The sequence below is a fragment of the Corapipo altera genome, unplaced genomic scaffold (genome assembly GCF_003945725.1).
Source record: "Corapipo altera isolate COAL_440 unplaced genomic scaffold, ASM394572v1 164, whole genome shotgun sequence".
Classification (NCBI taxonomy): domain Eukaryota; kingdom Metazoa; phylum Chordata; class Aves; order Passeriformes; family Pipridae; genus Corapipo; species Corapipo altera.
In genome coordinates, this window is record NW_020884969.1 from 1,526,248 (window position 1) to 1,550,788 (window position 24,541).

General features: G+C 44.2%; 1 protein-coding gene across 2 annotated transcripts in view; it reads left to right on the forward strand.

Annotated features, from left to right (window-relative positions):
* INTS9 (integrator complex subunit 9) overlaps positions 1 to 24,541 on the forward strand; it is a 62,167-nt gene that overhangs the window by 20,611 nt on the left and 17,015 nt on the right. For both annotated transcript variants that reach the window (XR_003531184.1, XM_027665106.1), the window contains exons 7-12: positions 229 to 349; positions 2,030 to 2,164; positions 5,293 to 5,404; positions 11,070 to 11,250; positions 13,426 to 13,486; positions 20,467 to 20,638. Coding sequence is in view for 1 of the 2 variants with exons in the window: in XM_027665106.1 (XP_027520907.1) it covers positions 229 to 349; positions 2,030 to 2,164; positions 5,293 to 5,404; positions 11,070 to 11,250; positions 13,426 to 13,486; positions 20,467 to 20,638 (782 nt within the window). In the remaining variant the exon portion in view is untranslated. The remainder of the gene's footprint in view (positions 1 to 228; positions 350 to 2,029; positions 2,165 to 5,292; positions 5,405 to 11,069; positions 11,251 to 13,425; positions 13,487 to 20,466; positions 20,639 to 24,541) is intronic.

Here is a 24,541-nt window from a genome sequence, read left to right on the forward strand (position 1 = left end):
GAGTTGTGATAACACCTCGGTCACAGCTCCTTCTTTGATGCAAAGGCTGGATAGAACAGCAACGAGGAGCTGAAGGACAGCAGTCCGTGGGGTGGGGTGGAATGGGCTGCTCCTCAACAGGAGCCCAGAAGGCATATTGAAAACAAAAAGAGTGAAATCTAAGATCTGGAGAATAGAGAGGGGTGTAAAAAGTCCACCAGGACATTCTGAAGGTGTTGGTGTGTGCAGGTTGCTGCCGGCGCCGCTGAAGGACGCGGTGGAGGTGTCCATGTGGAGAAAGTGCTACACCATGCCAGAAGTGAATGCAGCCCTCAGTAAGATCCAGCTCGTGGGATATTCCCAGAAAATTGTGAGTACCTCTAAAGCTGCCCTCAGGTCAACACCAACAGCTTGTCTCCCATGTTTTCCCTGGAAATGCCCTTATTTTTCTCCTTCCCCTCCTGCTCCTGTGTAAGATCTAGTTACCGTAGCCTAGGAAAGCAAGACTGGATTATAAGGAATGTCCCACAGTCTCTGCCTCCCAGGAAGGGTTCCTGTTTGGTGAAATCAGGGAATATCCATTTGTTTCTCCTCTTCCTTGGGGAGGCCAATTTTAAGGCGGTGTGCCTTCAAATTTGGAGTTGATGGCCGGCCCACTGAGAACTGGGAGGATGCAGGGAATGGATGGATCCTCTCTGTAAAGCCACATCCCCTCCTGAGTTACCGTATCTCACTTCTGGGAGTCTTTTGAGTGCTTCAGCCTCCACTTTCTTCCATGCTGTAAATTAGGGATTGTAAACAAAACCTAATGGTTCAACATGAACTGCAGAAACTCCTTTCCCAGAGCTCCCAGATAACACTCATTGTCTGTAATGTTGTTGACTATAATCCACTGTAGTTTCCAGAATGAACTGAACCAACAATTCCATAGTCTGCACATCCCTTGTGGTTTGCAGGCAGCACATGTGGCCATGATCCCTGCTCCTGTGTGGATCATGGTACCTGTTTTTATTATTCAGGGCCATAAGAAATAAAAAAAATGGGTTAAAGTAAGTTGTGACTCCTCAGTATCCATGGGTTGTTACTCTTCATTTTCAACCACCCTTGCAGTGTGGATGCACCTCCTAATTTTACCTCTGTGCATCTAAGCCAATCATTCTTTTACAATTACTGTGGAAAAAAACCCAAACATATTTTATCTCCTCCCAAAGCTAACTTTTAAAATTACAACCAGACTTTAGAGCCTTAGTTTACACGCTCTGAGGGATGGAGGCCCTGCCTTGTTCTCCAAGGCATCCAAAATGTGTATTGAGATAGTAGAAAAATCATTAGTATTGCAGGAATCGGGTGCTTGTTCCATTATTCAGTAACCAGAAAGCAGATCACATTAGGGAGGTGTTCCTGGAGGCTGATTTTCCTCTCTCCAAACAAGGGTAACACATTGCTGTGTGCAGGTTTCTAATGACACCTGGGAAGGAGACAACTGTCAGCCTGCTCATGCTGAAACTAAAATGTGGATTGAGTTTGCAAGGTGGTGTTTCTAAATCACCAGTAGACACCATCTAAAAAGAAGTAAAGTTAAAAAGTGAGTGAGTTTGAGGTTAAGTTTGTTTTCCACAGTAAAATTTGCAACCCAAGCAGAGTTTTTTGTCAGTGGAGAAGTGCTTGTCCTTCTTTCTCTCCTGCTGGCCAATACCAGTTTAATTTGACTAAAGGAGAATAGAGTTTTCAAAGATTTAAAGCCCCTGCAAACTTTTTTAATGCAGCAAAGGCAGGCAGAGAACCAAGACCCGGGGTGATTCCTTCCTTTTGAGGTATGGTTAAGTTTGAGCTCAGTTAGTTGTCACAGGATTCACATGGAAAAGAGATTTCATGGAGGCCCTGCCTCAGGAAAAGCACCTGTCAGAGCGTGTGTCCTGTTAGACACGAGTGATTCTCAGCTTCATAAAGGCTTTGAGTAGCAGAACTGCTTTTAAAATTCACATCACTGATGATAAAATGACCTGTTTTGGGGCTCACCCAAGTTAATGTGTCTTGCTGTGTGTTCCAGGAGCTGTTTGGTGCTGTGCAGGTCACCCCCCTGAGCTCGGGCTACGCTCTGGGAAGTTCCAACTGGATCATCCAGTCGCACTATGAGAAGGTTTCCTACGTTTCAGGATCTTCTCTACTTACAACACACCCTCAGGTACAGCCCCTCACTTCTGTTAGTCTCCTTTAGAAGGAAATGTCTTTGCTAAAAATAAAAGAAGGGCTTGTTCCAGCTGGGATCAGGTTTAGGATAGAAGCCATCCTAAGGTAATTCTGTTATCAATGGCTGGGCTTAGTGGGCATTGATAAGACACACCCTGATAAGTGACAGCTATCAGTAGTTATGAGGGAAACATAACTAAAATTCTGTGTTATTGGTGATTTGATGTTCACTTATAACTCTGAAATTCTCTTTAAGCAGGAAATTTTCAACAGAGTTAAACAAGAGAGCATTAGTGAATTTTTTTTAAATCCATATTTCACCAACGAGTCTTCACAGACAGTTCACAGACTGCTTCTATATCACTTCTGAAACATCCTTCCTTGGGAGAAATGATGGCTAACTGCCTGCCAACTCTTCCACCCTGCTCTGCTAAGGGCAAAGTCTTTATAGTGCTGTAGATGTAATTTCCAGTAAATTAATTCTCTCCAGATCCATAAATTCTTAGTGCAAAGAATGGTTTGAAGTTTGCGGGGCCACGTGCTTCAGAAGTTGTCAAAATAGTTAAAAGCATTATTAGCAGGAGGTATTTAAAAATAATTTTAGCAGATGTGTCAGGTTGATGATCAGTAAGTGATTTCCCCCAAGGTGGGGATCTGTGGAGTGCTTTGCTTCTGAGCATCCTTCACTTAAAAGCTTGTTCTCAGGAGCTGAGCAGCTGCAGTAGAGAAAGGATCCTTAATAGTCTGACCATTCTTCAGCTGCACAAAATGTATCAGAGCCCCTAAATCCCTTTTTCTCCTCAGCCTCATTCCATCCTGGGCTGTGCTCTCTCATCCCCTCCTAGTGAAGGAGCAGCAATATTTGACAAGGTATAAAAGGAATATTTCTGTGAGGAGAAGCTTCTGTAAGAAGTAGTTTGGTAACTGAGAATGTTTTGCCTTTGTTGATGTGAAGGGGTGATTCAGTTTATCAGGTCAGACTGGCCACACTTCATCATTTTCCAAAGGTGAACATTTCTCTGGAAACTCCTGGTAAAAGCCTTGTTTTTATGGAAATTAACTCCCAAGGGCAGGGAATGGGGTGTGAGTGAACAGCCCATGAGCTGTGATCTGCACTCACTGCAACCTGCAGCAGAAGTGGGAGCATCAGACCGAGCAGTTTGAGCTTAAAAAGTGCAGGAGAAGGTGCTGGGAGCCTCCCTGAAACCCGAGGAACCTGCTCCAACAAGGGATGGAACTGGGATTATTCACTGCTGACAGTGCTGCTTGTCCCATGTGCTTTCCAGAGCCTCATTTTTTAGCATCCAGTCCCTTGCACTCTGCTTAATTTTACACTAACCCATAGTTTGAAGGAATATTTTACCAGATAATGAAAATCACATTCAGTTTGCACTTTTCCTGTCATTTACCACATCACAGACGTCACCAGAAATCAGCATTGTCTTGTATTTGCTCCCAGCTGCTTTTTGAAGGCAATGGGTAGTTTTTCTCCTGGGGTTCATCCCTGTGAACACCAGCACAGGCTGCTCCAATATGGGTTCTGTAATAACTAAGTGGCTTTTTGTGAGCTGCCAACCAACTCTTCATCCCTCTGATGTTTGACAGACAACATGCAATGATAACAATATCTTGAGTGGCACAGAGGCAGAATTGTGTTCAGCAGATCAACGTTGTTTGTCTGACCTGTTTCTCCACAGAGGGGTGGGGAGCAGTTCATCATGAAATCCCCAGTTTTTGAGCAGTGTGTGAAAACAGTCACTGCATTTTGTGGTAAAAGGGGTATCCTTTAAGCATATCCAGGGCTTTCTGAACAGCAGCAAAACCTGAGCACTTTTCCAGCGAGTTGGGAGTTAGGCCTGGCACCATTAATTGTTCCCTTTTCTGTCTTCTGGCAGATGGTTTCTGCTGAAATTTTGCCTCCCCCTCTCCTGAGGCTCGAATTGACACCGTTGCCACTGAAGTGGAGAACAGGAGTTGACAGCACAGGTTCAGACGTGTCACTAAAAGCTTTTTAAGACATATTCTTTACATTAACCCACAAAAAAATCAATGCAGGCCCTCTCAGTGCAATGGCATGTGAAATTATGTGGATCTAATATGGCATAATCATTATGTACATTATCACAGGCACATTCCATATTATTTTTTATTGCCATTATTGGCATTTCATTTTCACGGACACACTACGGCGAGTCAGAGATGGGGATAAATCTCACGTGTCAGGTCTGATCCTACAAGGGGGTGCACAGTGTAAACTTCTGTCAAAGTTGATGTGAAATTCCCCTGTTTGTTTAACAGAGCAAAGTCCTTCTCAACTGCTTCAGAAGGGCTCTGGAAACTGTAATCAGGGGAATTAACCTCAAAGTGGTCTTCAAGGTTTAGTGATCTCTTCATCAGTCTCTTCTGGCAGAAATCTTTCCTGGTTGGTGAGGCTGCAGAGAGTATTTACTCTCTGTTTAATGAAGGAAATGGGTTTGCATTCTCATTCTGCTTTAAGAAAATACCAGTATAAATTAATAGACTTCAGTGAAAAAAGGGTGAAGGATGATCCTTGGGGGTTCTTCCAACTCAGGATAATCTATGATGCCGTGATCCTGTGATTCAGATTCATACCCAAAACTGAGAGCTTCAAGCCAAAAGGCCTTTACTGATCTCACCTCTTCCAAAGAGAATCCACTGAAGGGTTGAGGAAAATGGTGCTGCCCCTGTAGAGCCCTGGAAATCAAAGCTGACACCTGGATTTGCAAAGGGAAGTAAGTTGGAAACCAGAGCAGCCAGAGCTCAGAATGCACGTGTCAGACCTTCCTGACTCACTGCCACATCCTCAGCAAATTATGGCCTTCTCAGTGCTCAGCTCCTGAGGCCATGAACTGATTTGACTACAGGGAATTCTCTGGGGTGGATCCAGTTCCAATTCCACTGTTTGTTTGGGCTCTGGGATGCAGGTAAACGGTTGTCTGTGTTTTTATTAACTCCAGTCAGGTTTCCACAGATGGAGGAACATTAAGTTTAAAGTGTTCCATGTGTTCTCCTTCTTGGTCACTGTATCTGTTATGTCCTGCCCAGAGAAAGCTGTGTCATAACTTCCCATTCCTGATGTTATTTCCCTGTGCTCTGTTCCAGCCCATGGACCAGGCTTCTCTGAAAAACAGTGATGTTCTCATCCTGACGGGTCTGACCCAAATCCCCACCGCCAACCCGGATGGAATGGTGGGAGAGTTCTGCAGCAACTTGGGTAGGTCACAGAGAGAAATCTTCTGCCTGTTTTATCATCTTATTCATGGCTTTGGGTGGGAAATAATTCTGAGATTCCTGGAACTGAGTAAGTTGTCCAGCTATAGCTGCTGGCATAAAACTACCTGTTTGGATTTTACGAGGTGCTCCTGATGTCATTAATACAGTAAGTGCTTGGAGAGACACAAGTTGTACCTAAAATGTTTTGGAATGGAACAGGTATAATGAGATTTAATCATCTGCTGCTCCTGGTTTGCTAAGTATGTCACTTGGCTGCCAACAGGCTACGTGTGGCCTGGGCTTTGGATATTGTTCCCAGCTGAAATATTACTATTTCCTTCCTGTATATCAGCCAGTGTGAAAATCTTAACGTGCTTTTTTATGACTTTCAGTTTTGAAAACAAGCACATCTGCTTCCCTTCTTACACCTGATTTTTAAATATATCGAAAGCAAACAGCACAATCTCTGTTTAAAAAAAAAAAACAAGATATATTTATAGACCCCCCAAAAATATAAAATCTAATCAGATGCTTTCACAGCTGGAAAAGCTGATAATTGCAAAGCTGTGATATCAGTGTGAATGACAGCATTTTCCAGCCTGTCTGGAATGTCACATCCAGTGCTGTTCTCTCCTTTTCTCCCCTTCCCCCACCTCAGTTCCTCTGTGCTCTCACCCTTCTTCCATCAAACCAATTTCTTGTGTCTGCCCTGCTGGATGTTACCTGAGATCTTCCCTTTATTTTAAATTCACCACTTTTTGCAAAGAAAACTAAAAAGTTTATGATGGGAGGATCCTTACAAAAGTTACCAAAAGACAAGACTAAATCAGACTGAATTCCTGGTCTAGTGGAAGGTTCTCTGCCCATGGCAGGGGGTTGGAACTGGGTGATTTTTAATGTTCTTTCCAAACCAAACCATTCAATGATTCTCTTATTAAAACACATTTTGGCATTTTGTAAGTGTGAGAATCAAGGGTTTTACCAAAGATCCTTCTGCCAATATCCTGGCTCCAACAGGATCCACGAGCAGATACCTGGAGAAGAGTAGAACAGAGTGAGATTAAAGGATACTCTCCTCTCATAACCTTCAAGTGTTTTTCTTTCAGGAATTTCCTGAATCCAACATGGCTTTTGTGTAGTTAGTGAAGTTCAGTGGATTTGTTCCACCTCCCTCAAAGCTGTGTTAACTCTTAACACCTGTGACTCCCTTTCCTAAATGCTGTGTGTTTTACATGTGTGTATTCCACCTGTGTTTTCACTGTTTTTAAGCACTGTTGGTAATTTTAGTACCCTGTGATCAGCTTTGGTGACATTGCTGTGGTAGATCCAGATGTGCTGCCCTTCTCTGTCCCTCCTGGACCTTTAGGGGGGCTCATGGTGGCATGATCACCTCCCATCATGCTGAGTAAACCCTTTCATTTTAATTAATCATTGCTAATTAAAATGCTTTTACAAGTTAAAGTCTTAGAGATGCACTTGGGCCACAGCAAAATCCAGAAGTTGAATGTGTATAAATAAACCTGTTACATATGTTGGTACAGGTGGGTTTGTCTACCCAAGCTGTTCTGGTTGACAGGAACACTCTGAACTATTTTAAGGAGTTTGCAGAAGGTCTTCCAGCTTCTGTCTTGAATGAGACAAACTCAGAGAAATGAGAAAATCGTTAAAAACCAAAGGAAACTCCATGCTTAAAATAATGCCATTGGAAGAATCTGGAATGGGACTTGTATTAGCCAAAAATCAGCAATCTGAAGAAATTAAGTAATTCTATATTAATACAGTGTTCACATGATACCAGCAGCAGTTACACATCTACCCAACATCAGGAGGAGAAAACAGGGAGTCAGTTTTCTTTCAAATGTGTAAAAAAAGTGAAAAAAGCTGTGGGTTACTGGGAAAAACGAGTAGGCAAACTGAGCACAGTAGTTTTCGTCTGTTTTTCCCATTTCCAAAATGTTCAGGGGAGTGCAGAAGCAGCTGAGAATTCACTTGGTAAAAGCTCTAAAGCAGACCAAAACTCACCAAAAACGGGTGTGATGAGGTTGGTGAGAAGGGTCACGAAGCACAGAAATGGAAGTGTGAAAATTGCACCTTGATCCCTGTTCTCATCCCAGCCTGTGGAGTTGTAGAGGCTGATTCTCATGATTTCCAAGTCACATCCAAGATTTCCTCTCCACGTGGTGTGTGCAGCACTGAAACCACACCTTGTCCCGTCTCCAAATCCCTCTCAGTTTATTCCAAACCCCTCTTTTCCATGCTCAGCACCAACGTTCTGCAGCTCAAGGAGAGCAGTTGCATTTTCCCATTGCCTTGGGCATCATCAGAAAACTGTCTGTGGGGACAGTTTGGGACATTTTGTGTGAGTGTGTTTAAATAAAGCAGAAAAAAAAGCACAGTTTGCTTTTTAGGTGCCAGCTTGACCTTGTGGTGGCAGCTGTTGGAAAAGCAAGGATCTCTTTGGGAGTTGTGAATTGAACAACTTGTGATGGAGCCACTGAAGGAGACTAAATTTGAAATGCTGAGATTGTTATACAACTTTTTATCAAGAGGGTGCATCCATCATTCCCAGAGATAAATTGGGCTTTAAAGAGCTTTCAAATAGATGTGTCCTCTTACTGACAGCTCTAGAAAGTTGTTGTAGTTGTGCAGGGAGCCAGACTGGACCTGCTACTTGCTTGGAAAGGTTTTCATCCCTTAGGAGGAATAGGAATATTCACCAGGCCAGTTTCAAGGGTGCATCCTGTGCCACCAGGAATATGGGATTTTATAGGACAGCAACGCTGGGTCCCTGGCCTGGTGGGCAGCTGGCTGGAAGGGTGCTCCACTCCCTGGATTGGGATTTCATATTCCTTATGTTATTTCCTCTGTGGCCTCAGGAATCCTGAACTTCTGCTTGTTTTCACCAGAAAAGGCTTGAGGTTCCCAGAGTGGAGAGGGAGAGCTGTGAATTCAGGCTGTGTTGGGTTTGCATGGCCGGGTTCTGGTAGGTGGGGAGGTTGCAGAGGTGGCTTCTTTGAGGAGCTGCCAGAAGCTTCCCCAGGTCCAACAGAGCCAATTCCAGCTCCAGGATGGACCCACTGCTGGCCAAGGCTGAGCCCATCAGTGATGGTGGTGGAGCCTCTGGGATAACAGAGTTAAGAAGGGGAAGAAATCCTGCACAACTGCAGGCAGAGAAAAGAGGAGTGAGAATATGTGAGAGAACCAACTCTGCAGACTCTCAGGGCAGTGCAGCAGGAGGGGCAGGAGGTGCTCCAGGCACCAGAGCTGAGGGTCCCTTGCAGCCCATGGAGAGGCAGCTGTGCCCCTGCAGCCCAGGGAGGTCCATGGGGGAGCAGAGATCCAACTGCAGCCCCTGGAGACCCCACACCAGAGCAAGGGGATGCCCAAAGGAGGCTGTGACCTGTCGGAAGCTCAAGCTGGAGCAGCTCCTGGCAGGACCTGTGTCCCCATGGAGAGAGGATCCCACACTGGAGCAGGTTTGCTGGCAGGACTTGGGACCCCAGGGGGGACAGATCCCACTGGAGCAGCCTGTTTCTGAAGGACTGACCCTGTGGAAAGGGATCCCACACTGGAGCAGCCTGTCCCTGAAGGACTGACCCTGTGGAAAGAGATCCCACACTGGAGCAGCCTGTCCCTGAAGGACTGACCCTGTGGAAAGGGATCCCACACTGGAGCAACCTGTTCCCGAAGGACTGACCCCATGGAAGGGACCCACACTGGAGCAGTTCAGGAAGAACTGCAACCCATGGGAAGGGCTCACATTGGAGAAGTCCCTGGAGGACTGGCTCCCGTGGGAAGGATCCTACACTGGAGTAGGGAAGAGTGTGAGGAGCCCTCCCCTGAGGAGGAAGGAACAGCAGAGGTAACATGTGATGAACTGACCACAGCCCCCATTCCCTGCACCACTGATGGAGGGGAGACAGAAATCAGAATTGATGTTGAGCCAAGGAAGAAAAGAGGGGCGGGGGGAAGGTGTATTTTCAAGATTTGGTTTTATTTCTTATAACCCTACTCTGATTTGATTGGTAATAAACTAATTTCCCCAAGTCAAGTGAGTTTTGCCCACGATGGCAATCAGTGATTGATCCCTCCCTGTCTTTAACTCTCCCCACAAGCCTTTTGTTACATTTTCTCCAGCCTGGGTCAACCCACCACAAAGGAATGAAACTCACATTTTTTTGTGGCCTGGACACATTCTTTAACCTGCATTCTGATCCCAGCTGGTGTGTGCAGCATTCCTGCTGCTCTGGCTGTGGGTGCTTTCCTTTGCTCTCTGCAGAATTTTTGGGTGTGTAATGACACAGGGCAAGTTCTGGTCCTGGAGCCAGAGCCTTGACTCCCACCCCCAGATGGCTTTGAAAATGTTGTTCTTAATCTCCTCATTCCTCCTTTCACATCCTGTTTACAGCTGGGATGGTTTAGACTTACCCATAATGTAACACACTGCTGGCATGTTTGGTGGCATTTCCATTTTTAGACAAATGTGAGGTATTACTGTTCATAATCACAAATATTTTGATGGTATAGTTTGTTTGTGACCTGGAGAAATAAATCCACTGCACTACAATTGTGTTATAAGTGATATAAACGGTGCTTTTAACCACCAGCATGTCATAGGCACTGACTGCTGCAAGGAATAAAGCACCTAAATACATGGGAAAGATCCCACTGGAGCCTTTGAAGTTCCCTAGACTCCATAAAACTTGCAAACATTCATCCATAAAAGTCTTTCCTGAGCATGTAGGTGGGGAAAAAAGACCCTTAATATGCTAGATTTATCCCCCAGAGCTTGTCAAGGAATTGAAGTCAGGGAAGTGATCATGTTGGGATGTAATACCTGTGTTTTCAGGCTCTTCCACAGCTTTTCTGTGGAATGTTTGATGCATGATGTTACTGCTGCTGCAGTGGAATTGGCAGCTGTAGGTGGTTTTATCCCACCTCCACAGGTGAAATCCTAGTGAGGCAGGAATTGCTCAGTGAGCTGGACAAAGTATTTCCCCTTTCTCTGAAAGAAATTCTGGGAAATTTGTAATTCGTTCTGCCAAAGAAACACTGGTGTTTGCTCAGTGCTTGCTTTTGCTGTCGTGCTCAGATCTGTCTCAATTACAGAGTAAACCTATTTTTCTTTTTCCTTTTCCTCATTTTTTTCCAGTCCCATACTGTCTGCAAGTCTTAAATTGTTCTTGTTACGTGGAAAGGACGGAAATGTTTAGTTTTTAAAAAGGGGAAACACTCCATCACCCGTTTCTGTTTGAAATAACCACATCTTCAGCCTTTCAGCTGAAAACTGAGCACAGAACAGTTCCCCACGTGTTGTGCTTTTGGCTGAGACCTGTGAGCTGCTGTCCTTCCCCTCTGGTGGACAGCAAATAGCTGGATAGCAAATATTTGGGTGGGGAGGTGATTTGTGTCCCTCATTTATCCTCCTGTGCCTGTGCAAGGCCGCCCTCTCCTGTCGGGAGTTTTCCATGTGCTCAGGCTGTAGGTGGAGTTCTAAGCCTGGAGGAGGCAGTAAATAAATGTAATTAATGATCAGAAGCGTTCATCCCAGTTCACAATGTGCTCTGCTAATTCATGCTTCTTTTTATGTAATACTTGGATTAAAGTATTCAAAAGTTTAAATTTGAACCCTGTTAATTGATTCCTGTCGTTTTTCTCTCCCGTAGCGATGACTGTCCGGAACGGAGGGAACGTGCTGGTTCCCTGTTATCCCTCTGGAGTGATCTACGACCTGCTGGAGTGCCTGTACCAGTACATTGACTCTGCAGGGCTCTCCAATGTCCCTTTTTATTTCATCTCACCTGTTGCCAACAGCTCCCTGGAGTTCTCCCAGATCTTTGCCGAGTGGTAGGTGTCCAGGGGCTGCTCCACCAGCCCCAGTTCTCACCCTCAGCCCTGGGAAATCGTTCTCTCTGCCTGACAGGTTCTAATTTACACTTGATTAGAATTGTGGAGGCTGTTTCTGGAGTCACAGGGGGGTGTGGGGGTGTGTGTAAGTAGATGTTCTATAATTAGGGAAGGATCATTTCCTATAGAATGTACAAACTCAAATAATCTCTTCTTTTTGGTACTTGCACTGATGATTAAATGATGTTCCTGACTTGAGGGAGTTTTTGCTTTCCCTGTTTCTATGTTTTACTCCCTCAAACCTCTACCATGGTGTCCCTATATAAGCAAAATAGATTTTTCAGGCTTAATTTTGCTTAGCCAGCAATTTATTTTCATGGGACAAAAAAAAGGGCAGGAGTATCCTGGGCTGGATGAGGCAGAGCACTCAGGTCAGGAGAGGGGATCTTGCTCTGCTCAGCCCTGCTGAGGCCACATGGAGAGTGTTCTATGTCCAGTACAAGAAGGATATGGGATTACTGGAGTAAGGCCAGCACTGGGTCACAGAGGTGAGGAGCCTGGAGAGCAGAAGGCCCAGTGGAATCTTATCTATGTGTAGAAACACCTGATGGGAAGAGATAAAGATGAGGGATCAGACTCTCCTCAGCAGGACCCACTGACAGAACAAGAGGCACAAATTGAAACGTGAAATTCCAACAGGGTGATGGTTTAAACTGCCAGAGGGCAGGGTCAGATGGGATATTGGGAAGGATTTCTTTACTAGAAGGGTGGTGAGACCCTGGCACAGGTTGCCCAGAGCAGCTGTGGCTGCCCCTGGATCCCTGGAAGTGTCCAAGGCCAGGTTGGAGCAACCTGGAATAGTGGAAGGTATCCCAGCCTATGGCAGGAGGTTGAAAAAAGATGAACTTCAAGGCCCCTTCCAACCCAAACCATTCCATGATTCTGTGATTCTGTGGAACACTGCAACAGGTTGTGCAGAGAGGGCATGGAGAGTTTTCTATGGAGGCACCAAAACCCAACTGGCCACAGTCCTGGATGACCTGTTGTATGTGGGAATGCTTGAGCAGGGATTTGGACTGGATCCCAAGAGGTCCCTTCCAACCTCAACCATTCTGTGATTCTGAGCCTTGGAGAGGAGAACCCAACCACTTGGAACTCCTTCCAAATTTTTACAAATGGAGACATGCTCTAGATTATTAGGGTTAGGTAGCTTTTCCTTTCTTTCTTCCTCTCCAGATATTTTAAGTCTGGAGGCCCTGGAAATCCTATGTGATGGTGAATTTATGTGGAATGGAGGCAGAGATAAAACCATCTGTAAAACAGAGGTTTGGGGTCAGAGCTGGGGTTGATATTGAGGGATTCCAGCCTCCACTTCTACCCTTTAGTCAGCTGAAGAAAATGTCCTGCTCTTAATACCCTTAGACTTTATCAAAATTAGTTTGACCCAGGCTTATTGCTTTTTAATAAAGTGAAAGTATGAGGCAGGCAGTGTTTCCCAGAAAAAGCCACCAGGACATTGTCACTGCAGATAATTGTCACCCAGACCTCTGACAAACAGCTTCCTTCAGCTTCTGTAATAGGATGAATCAGGAGCCTGGATAGAGCTCATCAGCAGCTCTCAGTATCTGTGTTTTAAAGATAAATGATGTAAAATAGCAGGTCCCTGTGAGTGTTGGGCCGTGGTGAGAGGATTTTTACTGACATTGCAGCTACAAAAACAAAATGCACAGGAGAATGAGTTTACAAGGAACAAAAGGACCAAGTCACCGATGAGAAGTGGGATGAGGCAAGTGGAATTTTTCTGTTGACAGATGATTTGGCTTCGCAAAAACTGCTGAGATCTGGACTGGGAAATGGGGATGTCGAGTTACAGATTTGCCTTCAGCAGCAAAGGATCTGTTACAGTGTGCACAGAATTACCTGAATTACCTTCAGCTGTCTTGCACCTTCTCTGCTGTGATCTCACTGTGATTGAGTTGTTGTTCCATGTGGGTGTTGATCCTCTAACTAGAAAGACTGGAAGCAACAAAACAAGTCAGTGATTTTGCACCTGATGCCAGAAATCCAACGTGGTTTTCTCCAAAAAAAAAAAAAAAAAGGTGTGTCAGTAGATGGCAGCAGATGCTGCAGAATGTTCTGCACCTCTAACCCAGCTGGTTTCCTTTGCTTTTACAGGTTGTGTCATAACAAACAAACAAAGGTGTATCTTCCAGAACCTCCTTTTCCCCATGCTGAGGTAAGTAAACCATGGTCTTGTTTGGTTTCTGGATCACAGTCCAGAAACTGGACTGTGGCTGGTTTTTTTGGGGTGAGCCCCTGTACAGCTCCTTAAGTTTTGTGTCATTATTCACACAAGTGGTTTTCTTTTTCCTTTTCTTTCTATGATGAATTTGGGAGCGTGGAGGAGGAAGGAATGATGGGAATTCCAAAATTCCCATCTTTATTTCAGTATCTCACACATGGTATTTCAGTATCTCACACACAGTATCTCACATTCCCCTCAGAATGTGATCCATGTACACATGGTTGGGTGTTTGCTCTTATCCCACTGCAACCACGAGTATCCCCAGTGTCCAAGCAGTTCATTCCAAAGTCTAAAACTAAGAGCTTGTCACCAGAGACAGTTTAGTCATCCCATCTCCTGCCTCCCTGGAACAGGCACCCTGTTTGCTGCAGGAGAAATGGTACCTTGGAAGAGAGTTTCTGTATAAAAAGTTCAAGCTTGCAGCACTGGGTGCTGTCACTGGCAATTTTAAATGGAATTACTTGAGCATCGCAGTGAAGCAAAGAGGAATGAGGTTCCTGGCTTTGGAGGATCTTCCCTGCAACAAATTAAGAATTTGAGGGGAGGTTTTAGCCAACCAGACATTAAATAAATGTGGGGGAGCTCGTGCCTTCAGAGGTATCTCACGTATCAAGGAAGGAAATTCTCCACTGGGAACAGGCGGTTTTCCCTCTGAAGTAAACGAGAGGGAAAAGAAGAAACAGGACTGAGAAATAATTTTAGCTAAATCCTCCTCCATTTGAGGCATGCAGAAAACTGTCTCTTCTAGTTGCTGTGGTCCAAACTGTTTCATGAGATATCCAGGGTGGTCACTGCAGATTTAAGAGCCCAGAAATTAAATCCTTTTACAGACACGTTTGGGAGGTTTTTTCCATCTGAAAATGTGTCATCCAGGGATTTGTTCTGGAAATTGCCATTACCCATCAGATCTATCATCTGTAGGTGCTTCAAAGGCATTGTTGGAAGTAGGATCTGACCAGGAGCCCTCACTCTTTCCAGATGCTTGAACGTATTTCAAGCAGGATGTGCAGTGAATTATGTATAATCTGTTACCAGAAATAATGTGGACTGCAGGGCAAGCCACCTGCTCACCACTTATTTTCTAACCAAAAAAATTTATTCCCACTGATATATCAATTCCAAAGGCTGATCCCTGAGTACAAGACTCTTTTCCCCTCCGTCTCTGCTTTCTGGGGTGTCCTTGATGTTCCACAGCGTCGTTGCTTTCACTGCCAGCCCATATTCTAGTTCACAATATGCTCTGGAATGGGCAGATTGAACTGAAAACCCATCCAAAAAAAGAGAAGCCAAACATGCAGCTGTCACAGACTGGATTAATTAACCCATCTTATATGATGGGCCTTTGTGTTTATAGAGTGATAACGGTGTCTTCTCATTCTTAGGACGTTTTATATTCTCCAGAGGCTTGTTGATGATGAGATTTTGCCAAATTATTGTGTGGCTGTTGAAACAGCTTTGCAAAAACTGCTCTGTGCTTCAGGTGGAGATCAAGGTGATTATGCAGGAAAGGCCTCCCAGCAGGGGATCACAGATCAGCTCAGGGACCATCCACAAGATGTCCATGTCAGGGCCCCAGTGCTCAGCACATGCCTCGGATTCCTTGTTAAATCTGCAAAGTCTTGCAGCTGACACTGTGTATGTACCTCACAGGATATAAAACATCTATATAACCACTTTTCCTGTGGCTCCACAACCTCCCAGTCAGGAGCTTTTGCTTACTGGCACTTCAGGGGGTTTTTAATGAGCAGGAGAAGCAGACAGTGAGTGATGGTTTCTACTGGACAGGTTGTTAGTGGGGAATTGCTTTAGTTTCCTCAAAGTAATGGTGGGTTGTGCAGTGTAACCTGCACAGAAATTGCCCATCATGAAAGGATGTGCTTTAACTGCTCAGTTGTTGGAGGAAAATAGGGAATTACTCAGACATGTCTCTTAGTTCTTAGGAAGCATTAATAACATGCCTGGCATGATACATCAGAGAGGGACAGGCCAGGAAATAAGTTTCTAATTATCTCCAGAACAAGCCCAGCCCAGCACAACGCTGATCCTGAAATTTGATGTTCCTGCTTAGTTGTATAAACAGAAAGATTTAAAAGCAAACAAGGCAAAAATTCCCCCAAATCCTTGTTGTGGTCTCTTGCAGCAATGAGTTCCAGTGTATTATAACAGAATAATTACTTCCTTTAATCAGCTGGGATTGTATTTGGCATTTCACTTAACTACCCCTTTATTATTGTCACAAGAGGATAAATAAAAGCATCTTCATTGTCTCTACAATTACTATTTTTATTTCTCCTCCCTCTCCACACTGAGTTGTTTGAAGCTTTTTCCTTCTCTTTGCGTGGAAATTTTCCAGGTTTCTGGTTTCTGGTGCGTGTTTTGAGCTCATCCCTTGTTCTGCTGTGCTGAATAAAACCAGCACACGTGTTCAGCTCTGCAGAGGACCCAAAACACTTCTCCTTCCTTGTTAGTGCCACTTTACTGTAGTAGTAGGTGCTCATCCATCTCCTCCTACACAGTCACTGGTGCAGTTTTTGAGGTGGAAATTTGTTTCCCAACATCCAGTGTGAATGAAGAGGGAATATCCTTTCCCTCTGAGCGAGGCACGTGGGTTAAAGTGCTTCAGGTTTGTAGGGATGGATTTGGATACCAATTCCTGCTGAAATTAATATGAATGGAGTGTCCAGATTCTTGCACAAGCTGGTGAAGTCCCACCTGCAGCCTTTTAGCAGTGCACAAACGAAAAAAAACCACTTCTTTTTAAAGGCATTTCTGAGGGAAGAGTTGCTGTGACTGTGTTGGAGGGACTTAGGATATGGGTCAAGACTGCTGTACATTCCAGCCAGACATTTCCCAGGAGGAAAAGCAGGAAAGTGGAGGAATGGGTAGGGAAGGGATGGGTGGCTCTGTGGGTGGCTCTCCCCTGTGCTGGAACAGAAGTGGAAATTCAGTTTTTCACCAGCAGTTACTGCAATGGGTAAGAGAGGACAAGGAGCTCAAACTGAGAAAATGTTGGAAGCTGTTGCAAAGTTAAAAACTGGAGATCCCAAATGTTTGTGGATGCAGCAGCCTGAGGAGGGGGGGGCTTTCACTTCCAAGCCCCTGTATCAGTTATATCCGAGGATCCACTGTCTAAATAGGCTCAGATTTAAGCTCCACAATGCCTTGATGAAATGCTCTGGACCATAAATCAGTAATTTGTTCTGTTTAGAAATGTTATTCTGGTATTCCAGAACCAACTTGTGGTTTTTTTATCAAATTCCACTTGGGAATGTCCCATCCCAGCACAGGCACAGCTGAGGAATTAGCCATCCCCCTGACCATTTTACCAGGAACCATGGATTTTTTGACTTTATAACATCCTTTTCTTGACTTTATAAATTAATGGCTGAATTGTTCCAGCAAGGCAAAATGAGGAGCTTTCACTCCTTTTCCTCTCTGGTCGATCTTTCCACGGACGATTTCAGGCACTGAGATAAGTGACTCCAGACTTCTGTAAATGTCTGCAACAATAAAATTTGAGAGGTAATTTATATTGATCAGTATTTGCCAGTGGAGGAAGAATTTGGATTTACTGTGCTCTTATTAAGGATTCTGTGAGCAACATCTAAGAGAAATGGCTACAAAAAATCCTTTTTTTCTGACTCAAAGATGAGCCAGAGTGGGAGTAATATTGATTCTGTGGGCTTAAATACCAGCATTTTTCTTCTTCAGCTTTGGTTCCCTCCCCCATATACCAGTTCCTGTGTAACACATTTCAATAAATACCTGAAATCAGGTGATTGTATGGTATTATAGTTTGGTTTATAGTTCTGTAGAGAATTGTAATATGAATAATTATTATATAGGACTTGGACTCAATGATCCTTGTGGGTCCCTTCCCGCTCTGGATATTCTGTGATAGAATTAGGCCCCTGTTAGTGTTGATTTTATGGAGGGAGTGAGGGAGGTGAAATAATAAACGTATCATTCCCTGATAGGAACCACATTTGTTCCAAATTCTGGCTCCAGAGCACACACACACACAGAGAGAGTAAATAGCAGTGTGTTTTGGCTCACTTCAACAAAGGGTACACAAAGGCTCTGGAGATTTATCCTGTTTATAGCAGCAGTTGCTGACCCTGTAAATCAAACCCACAGCTTTAAAGGAAAGCAGAACCATTTGGGATTTTCAGAAAAAACACAGCTCTCAGTCTTGATTCAGTGCTTTACCAGCCTCTGTCTCTTAAGCTCTCAGTCAACAGTGGTTCTTTTTGTGCAGAGATGCTCTGAGTGTTGCTCCTGCTTTCCAGCTTGTGGAAATCCTGGCTGGCTCAATGCCAGGAGTTGCTTTTGGCCCAGGTTGGACATCTGACCGTGGCTGTTGTGCTTACACACCCCAGCTCATCTGCACAGAGGAAAAAAAAACTGTACAAATCATTACAGATTCAGTCCCTTTAGTGATTTGTGAAATTTTGTTGGACCTGTCCTGCATTTCAGCCTCATATTTTTTGGATGGGATAATTAGGGAAGGCTTTGCTGTAGGCACTAAAATCCACCAGCTGCTTTATCACTGGAGTGGACAGAGTGTCTCCAAAGTTGGTTTTGCAGCCTTTCACCCCTGCTCTGTTCCACCTGTGAGAGCCAGAGACTGGGAGCTAAACTGTGGAGCTTCACTGGACTTCTCAGGAAAGATCTTTCAAGGTAAAAAGAAAAGATAAATTTAAAAAAATCATCGCCAGTGAGGCCCTGAAAACTGGATTAGAGACCCTGTGTCTCTTTTCCAAAGTAAGAGGAGGGAATTTGAAGCTTCCATAATGCTTTGAAGAGAATCCAGCTTTTATGTTGCTAAGCAGTGAACATTTGTGTAGGTACAGCAGGGAAATAAGCTGTTCAGTGCTTTTGTACATGGAGTGCTGCTCTCACATCTTCACAAAGATTTGAATGCTGCACACAAATATATATCATTTGAAGGAGCCTGTGAAAGAGGAAGAACACTTTGTGATTATCAGGAGTGTGTTACATAAATAGTAGCTGTAGAAATGTCTTTCACTTCACTGTCTGCCTGTCCCTGGCAAAGTTTTGCCCTGGAATGTCACATATCCCATTTAATATTTGAAGTACAAATTGTCCCCTTCTTCCAGTTTACCCAAATTAAACTACTTTTGCAACTTCAGTTTTAAGACTTTTGTCTTCCCCCCCAAAAAAACCAACCAAACCCATGAAAAAGCTTCTTGGGGTCGTTTCCTACAAGTTCATTTAAATGCCAGGATTTTATGGATTCAAATTCGGTTGGCCCATTGTCTGCTAAACTGCAGTTTGTGTTACTGAAGCTAAGTTTAGATTCTAAATCCTGCCTGCCAGATGTGTTAATCAGAAATCTTTACCAGCCTTAATTGCAGGAATGTTTTTGAGATTCAGTGCATATCAACAGCCAGAGCAGTTGCTGGATGGTTTTTTTCCCATCTCCCTCTTGAAGTTTAAATAGGAATTAGATATTACTTGTAAACTGCAGTGAAGTGTAGTCCCCTTTCTACATCCTCCATGACCCATGGAAATCACAGGCTGTGTCCACCTGCAGAATTGTCTGATAACCATAAGTTCTGGAGTGCCTAAGTTGATAAGAGACTTAGAGAAGCATCAGAATTCTCAGTTTTCTCTTCATTTCCAAGTAGGCACATTATCCTGAGTTAGGTCTGCCATGGTAAAAAATAACACAGAACAAGAGGAAATGGCCTTAAGCTGAAGGAGGGAGTGTTTAGGTGGGATATTGGGAAGGAATTTTTGACTGGAATGGTGGGGAGGCCCTGACACAGCTTGCCCAGACAGGGTGTGGACTCCCCAGCCCTGGAAGTGTCCAAGGCCAGGTTGGACGGGGCTCGGAGCAACCTGGGACAGTGGAAGGTGTCCCTGCCCATGGCAGGGGGTGGAACTGGATGAGCTTTAAGGTCCTTTCCAGCATTTCCAACCCAAACCATTCTGGGATTCCATGACCAGTCCAACCTCCTTTAAGCACTGGCTCCCAAAGGAAGCCCCATTCCCCTCCTTCCCACTCTTTATCTCAGTTGCTCAGTGTGTGATTTCCTGTGTTAAATTACATGCCTTTTAAGAAAACTGTATTTACACTTATTTTCAAGCTGGAGATGGAAGCATAAACCTACAGAGAAAAAAGCTTCCAAATATTGCCTGAAAGTGCTTCCCAGACTGGTTTATTAAATTGCTTTTAAGTTGCAGCTTGTTTTGCAGATTAGAAAACAGTGGCAGGAGAAATAAAGCAAAACTCTTTGAAAAGTGCCTTGATAAATAAACTCCATCTCAGTAAAGAAATCTTTTCCACCTGCAGAGCTGATTGCACTGTTTGCAAGACATCTTATTGTTCTTAATTCATTTTTATCACTATTTTCAGAGATGGTTAAGGAAGGGCAAGTCAGTCTGTTCTTTTGCAGCAGATTTGACTTTGTGGGAACTCTTTAGACCAGCAAAGCTCGTGGCAACATTCTGCTGAAGGCACAAGTGCCTGGTACTGCTGGGATGGAAGAAAAGCAGGTTAAACATGTGCCTGGAGCTCTTTGCAGGCATAGCAAAGAGGAGAAAGGAGCTTATTTTGAATTTGGCAGCTGAGCTCTCTGTTCACTCCAGGAAACTCTAAGCCAAGGGAGTGTTTGCAGAGTTTCCTCTCAGTCACCAACTGCTGGTACCAAAGAAATGAGAGCAAGGACTTGGAGACACCTGGCCCCATGCTCTGACTTCCTTTTCATAACATTTAGGACAGTCATGACCAAATTTGTTGGAAAATCGAAGGGATATGCAGGAAGGGACTCTGTGATTGAGTTAGAAATAAACTGTAGGATATTTGTAATCTCATGTAAATAAACACACTGAAGCACACAGGCCTGAAAAAGTTGGTCATGTCTGGGTTTTTGTTTTTATTTCAGCTCATTCAGACAAACAAATTGAAGCATTATCCCAGCATCCATGGAGATTTCAGCAATGACTTCAAGCAGCCCTGTGTTGTGTTCACTGGGCATCCCTCTCTGAGGTTTGGGGATGTGGTGCATTTCATGGAGCTGTGGGGAAAATCCAGCTTGAACACTGTCATCTTCACAGGTAAGTAAAATGCTGATCTCATTATCAAATTAACAGTAGGTTGTGCTCTCTGGTTAAGTGTGGCCACATCCCTGGGGCTTTACTCATTTATTCTGGGGCAGAAGTTTCTGACTTCAGCAGCAGCTTATCTAAATTAAGACCCCAGGACTGACCGTAGGGCCAAATGTAATTATTGTGCCATTTAATTCTCTGTGGCCCTGCAGAGCCAACCTTTGCCTTGCAGAGCCCGTTCCTGCCACGTCTGAGCAAGAGCTTTGTTCTGCTCAGCAGTAAAATGCCTACAGGAAATGAAGTTTTGAATTGAAAGCAGCTGGCTGCAAGTTAAACCCAGGCAAGACCTAATTGATGCTCGTCAGGAAGGAGAAACACTTCTTTTCCATATTCCACTGGAACCACAAACCTTTCCTCATCCCTTCTCCTGCCCTTTCATCAAAACCTCAGGCAACCAGAGAGTGTTTCTGGAGAGGTTTCTGTCATCTCTGCTGCTTCAGAAGTGTGCCCCCCACAGAGACCTGGCAGTGGGATCTGGGCTGTTCCTCCCTTTTGGCTGAGCTTTTCCTTGGATGCTTTTTGGCTGGCAGACACCTTTGTAGCTGAAGCTGAAGGTGCAGCTCTGGCTGATGCCTTGGCAGCTGTTTTTTCCCAATGCCTCAGAAGCACAACAGGTCTTTGAAGTTCCCCCACTTCCCTCAGTCTGCTTCTAGTGCTGACCCTGCTCAAAAATACTTCAAGGCCTTCCCTCCAACTGATGTCCAGGTGTATTTATACCTGGTGTGTCATCCAAACAGAACCCACAGTGGGAATTCTTCAGATCTGAGAAGGCAAATAATAATCCTTTAGGCTGTTGCTACTGGGTTTGTGTCTAACCAGCTCTGGTGTGGTGGGAGGTTTGTTATATTTGACTTATCCAGGTAAAATGGTGTGGATTTGGGACTTGGACAGAGTAATGTGGAGGAGAATCCTGAGTAATGGATCAAACTACTCCCACAGCAAGGGTGGGATGGAGTCCTGCTGTTAAGCTTCTTTTCCTCCTCTTTTTAGTGAATAGGAAAACTGCTGGAAAGCACAAAATGTCCTAAAGCAAAGAGGGCTGGGAAAGGCTTATTTCCTTCCTTCTTACTTCTTTAAGCAAGTCCCTTTAAATCTTTCACAATATTGACACCAAAAAGTGTCACAGCATCATGATACTGCTGAACCAATTTGGGGAGATTAAAAGTGTGTAATTAGCCCTGTGCAAGGGGAGGGGAGATTTGAGGGGGCTCCTGCTGGGCACTTAAATGTAGACTCTGTTTGTGCTGAAATGTTGTGTGGTCCCACAGCTGCTGCAGTGCCATCCCTCCTGACCCTGGAGGTAGTTCAGGAGACAAGCCCTAATTACTGTAATTGGTAAGACTGCAAAATAGATCTGCATTGTCTTGGAAATAGTGAATTCTGCTCCGGCTGGAACTTCCATTGCGAGTGTGCAGAGCCTTTGCTGGGGTGTGCATTTCATGAATCCCTGGGGAATCAGTGGCATTAATCATGTTCTGAGTGTGCTGCCCAGGGTGTCAGAAACTGGCCTTTAATGGCAGGAACTCTCATTCTGTGTCTTCTTGAAGGGAGAGGCAGTTGACCTTTCTGTATTAAATCCTAATCCTCCGTGGATCGAGGCAGTCGAGCACTTCTGTCAGAGCCTGGCAGGTTGTTAAAGGCACTGGAATGTCAGTCCTAACAACCCATGGGTGCATCAGGTCATGGTCTTGGAGATTTTTTTCCCACTTTATACTTCAAATAAAGCACCAGTTGAGAGCTGCTTTGATAGGGTGACCTTGGAGTGCACAGCGATTCCAGGTGGTTCGTTTCCTAAATTCATCTGTCCGTGGCTTTTGTCTCTGTCTGGAGGCACATCCACTGGGCAGGATGTTCCTTCTTCCTTCTGACTCTCTAGTCCTACTTTTTCCATTTAATATTTGAAGTAGAAATTGTCCCTTTCTTCCAGTTTACCCAAATTAAACTACTTCTGCAACCTCAGTTTTAAGACTTTTGGCTTCCCTCAAGAAAAGATGCCTGAGCTGGAACAAAACCACGTGGTTTAGTGGTGGGCTTGGCAACTGGACCCAGTGACCTTAGAGGTTTTTTCCAACCTAAAATATTTTATGATCTATGTCTGTAGAAATTCCCAGCAGATTCAATTCTTCTGTTCTTGGTAACTCCAGTGAAAATCTGAAGCATTGATACCCAATAAAATTACATTAATATTAAATTAATGTTAATTTATTGTTTTATTACTTTTCTGGTTTAAGCTAAAACCTGTGGTTATGAAAGAACCATTGAAGCAGTTGTGAGAGCAGATGACATTTCAGCTTTTCCTGTGAAAGACTCCTAGTTTCTGATAATTAAGACCTTTAAACTACAGGCCATCCAGCATTGTTAATGATGACACTGCTTGTTCAGTCCACAGGAGCCAGGTAGTCTCCACCTTTCCAATCTGTGATGTAAAAAACAACTACAAGAATATGGATTAAACCAGCAGCAGCAGGACCCCAGCTGTGAGTGAGCTGTGGAGCTGCTCTGCTGGCTCCTGTCATTGCAAACATTCCTGCTGGAGCAGTATTGAGTAGATTATTGATTAAAAATATTGAACACCACTGAGCCACAAAGAAGTTCTGGAGGGAGACACGGTACAAAGAAGCTGCTTCTTGCTCTGGTAACAGCAATGCCTTAAAAACCAACTCCCTTGGACATCTTAAACCAACTCATGGCACATCAGTACTGTGCAGGGGAAGGTTTTATAACTCGGTGTCACACAGCAGTGAATCAGGAGTCTTGGGGGAAAAAGATGTAATTCTGTCAGGAAAAGTCACTGTGTGTCCTTGGCAAGCACAGTTTGCCATCAGACAGGTGACTTTGGATTTGTGGGGGTTTCAGAACAGCAGTTCCTGTGGGTCACAGGAGCTGAGACCAGCTCAAGTTACGTTTTTCACATGTGAAGATTTTCCAAGTCCTGTGTTAGAATTCCCTTGTTAGAATTTCTCACTTTTCCCAGGCTCTTACGTTCCTATTAGTTGTTCAGAGACACACTATGGGCTGGAAACCTTTTGGGATTCCAGGATCCAAAATCCATGTCTGTACATTATCAGAGCCTCTGACTCAGAAATATTCAATCAGAGCCTCAAATCTCCTCAGATGGGATGGAAAAACTTTCTTCTCATAACTTTTTTAACTTATTTTTTTCTGTTTCATGTCACATCTCTAACGGAGGAGCTCTGCCTGACTTAAACTTTCTGTTTTCCCCTTATGACTTTTAAAGTGTCTTCTGATTTAACTCTAATTGATCACTGATCATTCTTCAACTAGCTGCCTTCCCAGTATTCCTATTTTTAAACTTCTGCTCACTGCTATTAAATTTAACTGACACTAAATGCCATTTTTACATGGATATTTTTAGGCTTTGTTTCACTGCCACCACCACATCTGCTTTTAACTAACGTGGCTTTTTGCCCAGCGCAATTTGTATTTCATGTTTGTGGATTCATGGCTTTTGGGGCATCCTGTAAGATGTCCTCATTAATATTTCTCACTTTAATGTTCCCAGACAATTGCTTTAAATCTGGGAAAATGATCCCTTTAACAGCTCCAAACTCCTGTATCCTTGGCTGGCTCCATATTCTGCTCTCCCAGGGTAAATATCCCCCCATCACTCACTGGTGCTCAGCCAGCAGCAGATTTTTGGGAGAGCAATTAACTTGTCTTTATGTTGGATGTCCTGCTGGGTGCTGAAATTTGAAGGAGATTTTCCCTTGCTGTCTCCAGGAGAAATCCAGCCTTGTGCTCTGCTCGGGGTGATGGAAGAACATCTGGTTAAATCCAGAGTGAAGTCTCTGAATTTCAGTCTCCTTTAAGTTCCTCCTTTCACAGCCTGAG